The 12101-nt window shown below is 37.5% G+C and overlaps 1 protein-coding gene across 4 annotated transcripts; it reads right to left on the reverse strand.

Moving 5' to 3' along the window:
* Positions 1-2322: 2322 nt before the first annotated feature.
* Positions 2323-6047, reverse strand: MOS2 (D111/G-patch domain-containing protein). Of its 4 annotated transcripts, none has more exons than XR_016300155.1 (3): positions 4639-6047; positions 3433-3521; positions 2323-3076 (listed from the first exon to the last, which is right to left on the reverse strand). XR_016300155.1 is itself a non-coding variant. In XM_089619601.1 (2 exons), exon 1 carries the CDS (start codon positions 5948-5950, stop codon positions 4655-4657), a length of 1296 nt encoding a protein of 431 aa, XP_089475727.1. In that variant the 5' UTR covers positions 5951-6047; the 3' UTR covers positions 2324-3076; positions 4639-4654. The 4 variants fall into 4 exon arrangements, 2 of the variants coding, with proteins under 2 accessions (XP_089475727.1, XP_089475728.1); XR_016300154.1 differs by having other exon boundaries at positions 2324-3076; positions 3433-3506; XM_089619601.1 differs by lacking the exon at positions 3433-3521 and having other exon boundaries at positions 2324-3076.
* Positions 6048-12101: the final 6054 nt, after the last annotated feature.

Consider the following 12101-nt stretch of genomic DNA (forward strand, 5'->3'; position numbering starts at 1 on the left):
GCAGGGCGGACTAGCGGCGTCGATAGCGAGAGGGTTGAGTTATGGTTTTCATTTACAAAATAAGTCTTTCGCTACAAGTCTTTAAGAAATAGATTTTAAAGTTCTTTTTTTCAATAATTTCGAAGTTATGAAGTTTCAAAGAGTTTTTCTAATTTGGTTGAGCTTTTATCATTTTGCTACTATGTTTGGTTTAAAATTGGTATTTCATATTTTCAGTTTTGGTTAAGTACTTCTCACGATATTTTTGAAATGCAATCTATATGTTTCTTTTTAAAATCTTTAAAAAATTTGTTCGCCTTTGTACGATGTGTTTTAAAAAAAATTCCTCCAAGTTTTCTTTAAAATTTTATAAAGTTTAAAAAATAAGATAAGTAAGACGGTCCAAAAAGTCGAGTCGTCACATAAATTTGGGGAAATTAGATATATAAATAAATGGAAAAAATGTTTCCCGCGTTTATCAAATTATATGGGCCTCCTGACCAACGAAGGCCCAACACATTTTTTTTTGGGAATTTGACTAATCTATTAGTCTTTTATAACCTGTTTCCCTGGTCGATCAAAATGCTTGTTTACAGAATTCCATTAATGTAGTTGGAGAGAAAAATCTGTGTATATATTTTTACCCTTGTTTTTTCTGGTTTTTTTTCCTCTCTTTCCTTTCATTTTTATCCTTGATATATAAAATTATGTAATTTTTTTATAGTTAATGATTACCAAGTTGTTTTTAATAAACAGTTAAATGCGGACAAATTTATGAATTATGTGTTTTTAATAAAAAAAAAATCATGTATATGCAATATTTTTTTAATCAATAAAATTTATTTCATCCGTTAACCACCTTTGAAAGTATTTAAAAAGAGCATTTGAGTTACGCAAAATTTAGTGTGATCAATCTTTTGTTTGTCGGAAGTTCATACAGGATGTGCTTTCATGCGATGCTAATTGTGAATTTTTATTGTCTTAAGTCTTATCCTTCTTTGTTGATCAATGTATGATGTTTGTACGCATGAGTTTTATGCCCTTTATCTAATAGATTGACTCGGGCGTTTATATTTCTAAAATAAAATGGCACCAAATATTTCATAGATAATATATTTAGTGCCATTTTATCTTAGAAATTATTATCTATGCTGATATGCTCCAATAACTATTTAATATGTTATTTTTTTACAGTGAAACGACAGGCATCAAACATTTAGGCCAGGTTTAGTATTAGAGAAAGTGAGATGATGGATTAAAATGGAGGGATTTTAAAATTGGAATAAATTCATTGTGTTGTTTGATAGAGATGAGGAAAAACAAAATGAAAAAAATTAGATGGATTGGCTTTTTGTGAGACCGACCAAACTATTTAGCCTAGCACCTCTTTTAAAATTCTAGCTCGACTATTACTTTTATTAAATAAATAGTCAATTCATTAATCAACAATAACATATTTTCATTATGCCCCTAAATGACAAAACCACGATTTGTCGTTCAAAGCTACACACAAATCACACTCCCTCGTCGTCCAATCTCAACGGGAACCAAAAAAAAAAAAGACGACTTCGCTTCCAACGAAATCTCCGACGCCATGAGCTAGCAAACCGAACTGCGAATCGAAGAGATCACAAAGCTCGACACCGATAAACTTCTTCAGGTACGATTAGTGACGACGTAGTCGTTTTGGGACAAGCAACGGTCTCGGTCGGGATGGTTGGACTGAGATCATCAAATGAGGCTCCGATATTTCTGCGCTGGTGACTGGGAATTTAAAGAAGGCGGAGATCCGAGGCACCGCTGTTCGAGATCGTTTATGAAAGAGGATCATCACAGTTAATTCGTAATCCGATTAACTGTGACAGTTAATGCGCAAAATTGGACTTGCGACTTTCGAATGACCGGGTCGACACAACCGTGGGACTCACCGATGTTTGATATCATTTTCAGAAGAGATTCGTGACAGTTAATCAGATTAATTGTCACAGTTAATCCGATTAACGTTAATTCGATTAACCGTCACCAAACTGAAATTTGAAGCCTCGTTTTATAACTTAATATATGATAAATTTATTATTTCATTTCTCATTTTATAATTTTATATTAATTTTTATTAAAAAATTTATATAGTTGTCTAAAATTCTCACAAATACACTTGTTATAAAGAATAAAAATAAAAATAAAACCATAAAAATTTATATAACTTGGTCTCATGATGAAGCTTTGACTGACCATTTTGAATTTTGAATCTAACAAGTGGACACATTTTTATGCTGATTTTTAAGTGAAAAATGACAATTTTCCCAAAATAAAAAAAAAAAAATCACGTTTTCGAAGGTTACCAGTCCATGGAAATTGTGGGCATTAAAACCATGATTTAAACCAAAGGTTTCATGGTTTAAAATGCCGGCAAAAAGCGTTGCCGGAGCAACTAGCAAGTGCAGCCACCGGAAGTCATGTTTAGCATTTCCTTGATTATTGTCCATGGAAAATCACCAAAACAACTTTCCGTTTCCACAAAATAAAATGACCCGAAAACCCCCATATTTTTCACCCTGATCACTCGGAAGGACAAGAAAAACACTTCAACCAAAATTGGTGTAGTGGGAAAGGTGGTTTTTTCAAAATCCATATTTTAAATGAAGAATTTTGTTTGTTTTAAAAAAAAAATTAGAAAAAACTGTATAAATGTTGTTTACCTTGTAGTGATCTACACTGTTTATTGTTTCATATTTTGAGCTCTACAATCCTGATTCCGATGAATGGTCTGTACCAGAAATCCCGGTTGAATTTTCTACTAGAGTGAAAGTATGAAGAATTTAAGTGGAACCCGAGTGATTTGACGGTGCTCGCGAGGAAGTAATAAGTATTCAGATTGTATGGTTTTTTTTCCTTCTCAATAGCTGGATAGTCAAGCGTCTCATCAGAACTCAGACGGTCAATCTGCCTTCCAATTAATTGAGGGTGTAAAACGGAATTCGGTTTTATCTGTTTGAGCGCCCATACCATGCACATGAACAAATGATATCGGAATCAGTAGAATCTTCATGTGTTATGACACCAATTGTTCCATTCACTTCCGTGAGCAAGCACTTCGCTGGAAATAGAAACAGAACCCATATAAGCAGCAAAATGGTGGTTGGATTAAAAATTCATTCACCGTGGTTGAGTGGAAGTTTATATTTTCTGTGATGAGACCTATGTTTTCACACAGTAAAATATTGAAGTTAATATTTTCTGTAATGTGTAATCTGGTCAGAGACTCGAACGTAATATAAGATAAGGATGTTATACCAATGCTATACCTAAAAAGCATTGCTGCTCGAGAAGCCAAGTAAAATAATAATACAAGACCATATATCATCAGTCACGTTACTGAAAACTAAGTCACATTCAAAGTTGAAATTTTACGCTCATCTATGAAACAAAGTGTTTATAAGGAAAATAAATTACCCAGGTCAACCTCCTCGAAATGCTGCAGAAGAATTGAGCACCAAAGGCAAGACATTTTACAGCTTTGTGATTTGCTGCTTCCAATAATACTATAATCAGCCCAGAAGAATTACAGAGTTTTTGAATCCATAAAAAATCAGCACTTCAAAGGAAACGAGATTGACCGACTAAACGTGTGCAAATCCGAAAAACACGATGTACTTGCAAAAAAAATGAGAAATCATAAAAGGTCAAAATTACAAAAACCATCCAAACTTCAAACCGACATCAAAATTTATGGAAGCATCTAATTTTAACAAAAAAAACATCAATGAATTGGAGAAGATAATCGAAATCAACATAAAATGCAAAAACGCTCATGTAGCATATAAAATAACACCACCATCGGAAAACACAGAAAAATATCCCCCATATAAATAAAAAATATATATATAAACCAGAAAAATATAATCGAAAACCTGCATAATCATATAGACACTCTCAAAACTTCCATTTAGTTGGAGTTTCCGGACAACGGCCACAAGTTCCATTCGCCTTAGTCGTGGAAACTCTGAACTACGACGTTGGCAAACAAAACAGCACGAATATAAACAGAGCGAGCCAACGAAAAGTAGTAAACATTTCCTTGTTTCTTAGCATAAATTTCGATGGCCAGAAGTATAATTAAAATATTAATTTAAGAAAGAGATAAGGGGTATCTTTGACTAGTATTGCAAACAGTGAAAGTTTTCAAATATTTTAATTACAGTCTTAAGTACTTATAAGTACAGCCAGTAACTTCGATTAGTTATTCCAGTTTGGCCTTTCTATAGACAAAATCAGTCCCCAGTATCTGCTTAAACACCATTATGAATATACCTTTCTTTTTTTTTTTTTGCTGCTATATACCTAAAATTATTAAAAGAATAGACAAGAAGCATCAACCAACTTCTTATTCAAAGTTGGATTTTAGGATTTTATGTTGCTAACTCATCACATCAATGTCATAAACATTAGCTCTATCTCAAAACCAATTGGCGGTCAATGTGGGATTTTTCAACACAGCAGTCTCTTATAACCTCTCACAAATTTAGACAAACCTCGATACCGCACGAAGAAACTACATATCGAACCTAGTCCAATGATTTCGGTACCTAAGGACTTGCAATCTAAACAGATTCATCGTGAAAATAAAAACGTAAGCAAATGATTAAAAGTATGACCAACCAGTCCTCTCCTTCGCTCAATATCCGAGCTCGCTTGGGTCCCCAACGAATTCCGCGATCTGGTCGAAGCTGACATCAACCATCTCGTGGGTGTCCTCTTCCCGAACCACGCCTCTTCCCTGATCGGAATCCCTCTCCACAAGGCTGCCATAAACCCCTCTCCGCTCCCCGAGGAGGACCAAAACCCGACCGCCCCGCTTCGGCACCACCGTCTCGAGCGCCTCCTGAGACACCCCTTGAAGCACCTCTCTCCCCTCCTCCATTGCCACGTCACACGTCCCGGGCCCCGCCACGTCCACCACCGACCCTTTCTTCAGGTACAACCCGCCTCCTCTCAGCTCTCTGCTCACAATCCTCACCCGAATTCCGCTCGCAACCCAATTCGCCGCAGAAGAAGAGCTCTTCTTCTTCTTCTTCTTCTTCTTCTTCTCTTCCTCAGCCAGCACTTTCTTCTCCTCCTTTAGTCGCCGGAGGAACTGATCCTCCTCCCTCGACCCGATCTCTGCCACGTCACGGACTCTGATTCGGACGGTCTCTTCGCTCCTGGAGAGCCTCACAGAGAGGTCTATGTCGCCAATTCTCTCCAAGACTCTACCTTTCATCCCAACCTCCCTCCCTCTCACGATCCTCACTTCCTTCCCCAACAGCGGATCTTTCACCTTCTCTTTTCCATTCGAGTTCTTCGAGACCGGGACGGGAAGTTCGGCGCTCACAAACCCTAGGCCCTGCTTATCGGACCTCCGAGTGTACTCAACAATCTTCACATCCTCCTTCGCGTTCTTCCCAATCCCGTCCCCTTTTTTCCATCCATACCCGGCCAGAACCGCCAATCCGAACCCCTCCACCGGCATATCCTCGAACTCCGCCATTCCCCGATCTTCCGGCAACGTCGCGATATCGTACTTTAACCGCCGAAACACCGCGTCCTCCGCCGAGCCTTCGTTCTTCTTCTCCGGCCGATTCCTTAGGGTTAGACCGTAGGCTACTCCCGATTCATCGGCGTCGGCTATGGAGGCCTCGGGCTCGAATTGGAGGCCGTTCGACTCCGATTCCGACGGAGCGGATATAGGGAGGTCGAGATTCTTCATCTTCTTGAATCGCTGGCTGTCCCAGGTGTTCTCGAGCGGTGGTATTACGACAGCGGGCTTGGACGCCGGGGCTTGATCGCCGGCGTTGAACTCGGTGACGAAGCTTCTGGAATTCTGATCCGTGCCTTTGGCGTCGTCGTCGTCGTCGAAGGTCTGAGAACGTTTGATTGGGACTGGATTTGAGGGTTTCGAGGACTGAGAGATCGAGAAGGAGAGCTTCTTCATCGTTGCCTCTTTCTCACTCTGCGAGCTTTTTGGTCAGAGAGAGGAGACGGGAAAAAGAGGGAAGAAAAGATCGAAGACGCGAGGAACCCAAATTAACGCGTTCAAATTGGATTTTTTTAACTTTTTGTTTTTGTTGAGCAAGATTAAAAAATAAATAAATAAATAAATTGGATCTTTTAAATATATTTTTTTAATGGGTGATGTAGCTAAATAGTTAATTTAAATTTATGAATTTACAAAATAGTCAAAGTTTGTCTTAATTTAGTGAAATAGTCAAATGTACAATAATCTTATTTCAAAATATTTTTTTACCCCAAGATTAATTTTTTTTAAATGATAAATTATTTATAATAATCGTCAAAAATATTAATCTGGGTTGTCAAAAAAATTTTGAAAATGTAAATTTGGTTACTCTGCTGAAAAGTTGAAACTTTGACTATTTTGTTGATTAATAAGTTTCAAATGATTATTTTGTACAATTTATCCTTTTTTTATCATTTTTTTAAATTCTTTTTTAGGGATATTTAGATCTTTCATTTGACTCCTTTATGATAATTATTGTGGGGGTCAAAAATCAATTTTCTAAAAAATAATAATAAAATCATTTAAGTTGGGCTTTAGCACGACCAAAGCCCAACAACAGACCCAGCTCGACTTGTGGAGGTCGGCCCGAGCCCAATAAGAAGTTGCGTAATTGTGATTGACAGCATTAATTCTGGAAAACGGGTATTCGCAAAATTAAATAAATATTTATGGTAGAATTGTTTATTTATTGTTGGATCAAGTAAATAATCAATTATTAATTATTTGTTTGTTGTTGGACCAAGTAAATAAATAATTGATTGGGTTTTAAGCAATTGGGTCTTGCACACATGGAAAAGTCGAATTAGGGTTTTGGCACTAGGGAGTTGCGCAAATCACCTTGGCCGTGTAGCCACGAAGACCGGATCTGAGATGGTTTCAACTAGCGACGCGACAGAGCCGAACTGACGAACACGTGTCCACTTCAACAAACCAGCCTCAACTATAAATAGAAGCCGATATGTCAAATTTCACACACGCAAGCTGAGATACCCACTTTCGATTTCTTACTTCTTTAATTTCCCTGACTTCTCCCTCGTTGAGTTCGGCCCTCCGCCATCTTCCAATTGTAATCTTTTCAATTATTAATAAAAGCCTCGAGCATTTATATTCACTTTTGTCTATTTCTTTTCATTTCTTTTGCTTCTTATACGACGCCTTCCAAAACCCATATTTAGAATAAATCAAATATATATATATATATATATCATATTATAATTTGAGATTGTTGAAATCGACATCAACAATTATGTTTACAATGAACTCTCTTGTGTCAATTTTTTAATAACGGTGTTAAAAAATTTGAACACTTTTCGAGCTATGAATGTATTGCTATTTTTTTTTTTTTACTAAAATAGTCACTTAAAAATAAATAAATATTATATTTAAAATAAAAAATTAAAAAAAAAACTTTTCTCCTACTATGTATTTTTCCACTTTCTCTCTCTTCCTCTCTTGAAAAATCTAGAACAGTGAACTTTCAAATTTGATTTGACCTCCAGTTCGAACTTTTTAGACGATTGAAAGTCAAATATTAAACAAGAGCACATGCTTCTCTTCTTCATCTTCCTCAAACGAAGAAAACGAGTCTAGGTCAAATCAAATCGTAATGGCAACGGAGCGACAACTGCAGTCGTGTTGTGCCGAAGGTTCGTTGGATTTCAATTGAATCTGAAAAGTTGGCTACAATTAGTGTACGGTGTAATTTCTTGAAATTTTCGGTGCTTTGCCTCATCTTCTTCTTCTATGGCGGAGACTGTAGCGCTGATTGACTCTCTAGAAATCTCCAATAACATGGACTATGGTATGCAAAATGGTGCGCAATACAACGACACCATGTTTGCCAGAAGTACAGCCCCAACCCCAATGATTGATGACCCAACGATGGCTCCAACCCTAATCCTACCGATCTACGCTCCCATCCAATGACCCACCCTAGTCGAAATCGACATTCCCCAAATTCTCGCCCTAACTAAACCAATGTCTTTTTGTTATAATTGAGGAATAAAATTATAATTTTCTTATGAAATTGATTTAAGAACATAGATTGTAAGCTTTTGTTGGTAGATACTCTTACTTTAGCTCATGCTTTAGTCGCCTTGATGTTATATTTGAATGTATTATTTTTCCGGAATAACTGACTAAAGTAGAGAGAAAGAGAATTCTTTTACCATTATGTTAAATTTGTATTTGTATTTTTATTTTCTAATAAAAAAATAAAAAGAAAGAAAAGTTCTTTTTTTTTTTTGAGTAGAGGCACTATCGACCAAGATTACATGATATATTATCAGTGCAAAGTGCAGGTGGCACTATCGGCCAAGATTACATAGTAGGTGACACTATTGGCCAAGATTACATACTTATTGGAATAAATCTTAGGGGTATGCATTTTTGCATCCCATGGGGGCTTGAACCCATGATCTCTCCGTCGAGGTGAGTGTGGATTACCGTTAGACCAAGCTAGCTACCACGAAAGAAAAGTTCATATTAAAAAGCCAAAATATCGCATCTAGAGCGTGAGAGAAATGAGAATAGAGAGTGAGAGAGAGAGAAAGGAAATCAGAGTTATCTCAAGGCGTGGTTGAACTCACGACGTCGGAGGTGAGGTGGGGGTCTTTCTCCCAACGTCAAAGAGAGTGAGACTCGCTGCACAGCTAACGAGAGAGAGGGAGAGGTACAAGGGCATTTTGGTGAAATCGCACATATTATCCATGTTTAATCAAATATCTTGCTTTTTGAATTGTTTTAGATTTCATTTTAGGACTTTGCAATGCCGACTTTGATTAGACAATAAATTGCATATTATGTATGCTAACTCATTAAGCATATTAGATGTTTTTGAATTTATATATTGTTCAATATATTCCACTTGATAAATATCGCTACAAATAACATTATAATTAAAAGATTTTTGGTACAAAATAATCAATTCAAATTAAGTGTTTAAGTGTGTAGCAAAATAGTCAAAATTTCATAAGTTTGTGCATTCTAGTCACTTATAATGTAAAAATACTAATATATATTTAATTATTTTTCAAAAATAATTAATCTAAGCGTGCAAAGTTTTAATCCACTGCATTTTCTGTATATGCCAAATAAATTCAAAAAAATTAATCGTACCTTCAAAATATTTAATCCTCCACCTAAACTAGCAACAAATGATTGAAGTCTAGTCATATGCAACGAGAAAACAACGAAGTGTCAGAGTTTTCAATCATGCTTTCAAAAAATTTAATTCACTTTTCGATGAATCAGAAAAAGAAGAAAAAGACAGCGAAGACAATGATGGTATTCGACAATGATGGTAGTGGTGATGACGATCGACGACGATATTGGGCACAGAGATCGACGACGACGATCTAGAGACCGACAAGCCCACATACCACCAAGTTCTAGCTAACTCACGGCGATTTTGGCAAAAAATTATGATTTCGCGTTGGAGAAGAAGATGAGACATGGAGCTTTCGTCGAATGATGAGGAAGTCAAAAGATTCACGATCGACGGCGGCGGAGACTTCAACGACGGCGGTACGAGAGTGAGGTTGATGAACATGAGCTTCTTGGTTCGGTTACCACTTTCTTATTCTCCTTCAGCCGCCGGAGGCACCGGTCCTCCTCCCTCAACCCGATCTCCGCTACGTCACGGACTCTGATCCGGACATTCTCGTCGCTCTTGGAGAACCTCCGGGAGATATCTATGTCTCTGATTCTCTCCAAGACTCTACCTTCATCCCGGCTTCTCTTCCTCTCACGATCCTCACCTCCTTACCCAACATCGGATCTTTCTTCTTCGCTTTCCCGTTCGAGTTCTTCGGGACCGGGACGGGAAGCTCGGCGCTCACAAACCCTAGGCCCTACTTATCGGACCTCCAAGTTTACTCAACAATCTTCAAATCCTCTTTCACGTTCTTCCCAATCTCGTCCCCTTTTTTCCATCCATACCCGGCCAGGAGAAGCAATACAAACTCATCCACCGGCATGCCCTTGAACTCCGCCATTCCCTGATCTTCCGGCAACGTTGCGATATCGTACTTTACCCGCCGGAACACAACGTCCTCCGTTGAGACTTAGCTATTCTTATTTACTCGATTCCTTAGGGTTAGACCGTACGCTACTCCCAATGTGTCGGCGTCGGCAGGGGTGGCCTCGGCCTCGAATTGGAGGCCGTTGTCCTCCAATGGAGCGGAGATCGGGAGGTTGAGATTCTTCATCTTCTTGAGGCGCCGACTGTCCCAGGTGTTCTCGGTTGGCGGTATTACGATGGAGGGCTTGGCCATCGGGGCTTCACCGGCGTTGAACTGGGTGATGAAGCTTTTGGAATTCTGTTGCATGTCTTTGGCGTCGGTGTCCTTGAAGGTCTGAGAACATTTAATTGGGACTAGATTCGAGGGTTTCGAGGACTGAGAGATCGAGAAGAAGAGCTTCTTCCTTGTTGCCTCTTTCTGACTCTGCGAGCTTGTGTCAGAGCCTGACAGAGATAAGAGGAAAAAAGAGAAAAGAAAAGATCGAAGACGTGAGGAACCACATTAACGTGTTCAAACTTCAAAATGGATCTTTTAACCCTTTTTATGAGAAATGTATATTCTACACTTAATAATTATAATATATTAATATTAGACGTTATTTGAAATATATATATATATATATATATATATATATAATACTAGAATTTGTCATATTTTTAAACAAAAATATCCTGAGAATATTTAAATCGTCATCGGAAATCATAAAAAAATATAATTTAATTAGATCATCACAAATCATCGAAAATCACAGCGATTTAAAAAAAATATATAAGGCTTAACTATTGCAGGGGTATTTTTGTCCAAAAATAAATCAAAAGTCTAATTTCAAATATTTTTCAAATAAAAAGTTCAATCTTATCATTTTGTTAAAAATTAGATCTACAATATGAAATTTTTCTTTGTTATTTATTTTTTAGGGTAAATGACGTAGATGACCTATGAACATTCATATTTTTCATTTGAGTCCGTCCAAATTATTATGTCTATAATAAACTATCTTTCGTTAATTTTCTTGATAAAAGATGTTAAAAAAAATTTGAGCACTTGTGGAGCTATAAATGTATTGTTAACAAATTTACTAAAATATCTTGAGCGAATAAATAAATATTATATATAAAAATAAAAAAAAACTAAGAAATCTCTCCCTCATATTATTCTCTCTCTCTCTCAAAATCGAGAATGAAAAATCGAGGATGATGAACTTTTCAATTCTAGTTTCTCCTTCAATTGGAGCTTCTTGGACAATGGACATGAAAGCGCGAATATCAAACAAGAGCTTTCGGTAATCTCATCCTCTTTTGCCAAAGAATAAAATGGGTTTTCCAAAGCAAATCGCAATGCAAACGGAGCGACAACCACAGTCCAGTTGTGCCGAAGGTTCACGGGAATTCAATTGAATCTGGCAAGGCCTGTTGGAAATTAAATAAATAAAGAGTATTTATTTACATGTGTATGGCTGATTTGTGGCAACAATTTGAGTGGGTTCCACTCATCGGAATTGAATAATTCCGAGTGATACGGATTCCTCGTAACGAGGGCTATAAAATTGAATATTTGTTTGCCAAAATCGGACCTAAGATGAATGAGAAATTGATGCTCAAAGTAGGCTAAAGAAACACAATTGTTGTTGTGTTGTGGAAGTGAAAACCAAGAGTCTCACATTGGTTGGGGATGTGTGTTGTGGTAGTGTTTAAATACTATCCTCTTTCTTTAGTGGTCAAACAAGTGCAAGAGAGGATAGTGTGGGTGGGTTATCTCTTAACCCCTCGCGCGCGCACACACACGCGCGCCGCCGCCGGGCCGAGCCGGGCTCGGGTTTCGAGCTTTCTTTTTATTGCAAAGTTCTCTTCCGAATAAACCTTTAATCATGAGAGGTTAATGTGCCTTCTTTACTCGGTGGGGCTAATGCCATTAAGGCTGAAAACGTTGCACGGTTCGCATGGCTTTGAATACAAAAACGGTGTGTTAAATGGCTGGTTGTTATAGCCTGCGTTACATGCCTTTAAGGCTGGACGTTTTTTAAATTCAAACCGTAGCTTTGGTCT

This window comes from Urtica dioica, chromosome 7 (genome assembly GCF_054948205.1).
Source record: "Urtica dioica subsp. dioica isolate 48M chromosome 7, U.dioica_male_clone48M_v1_H2, whole genome shotgun sequence".
NCBI classification, from domain to species: domain Eukaryota; kingdom Viridiplantae; phylum Streptophyta; class Magnoliopsida; order Rosales; family Urticaceae; genus Urtica; species Urtica dioica.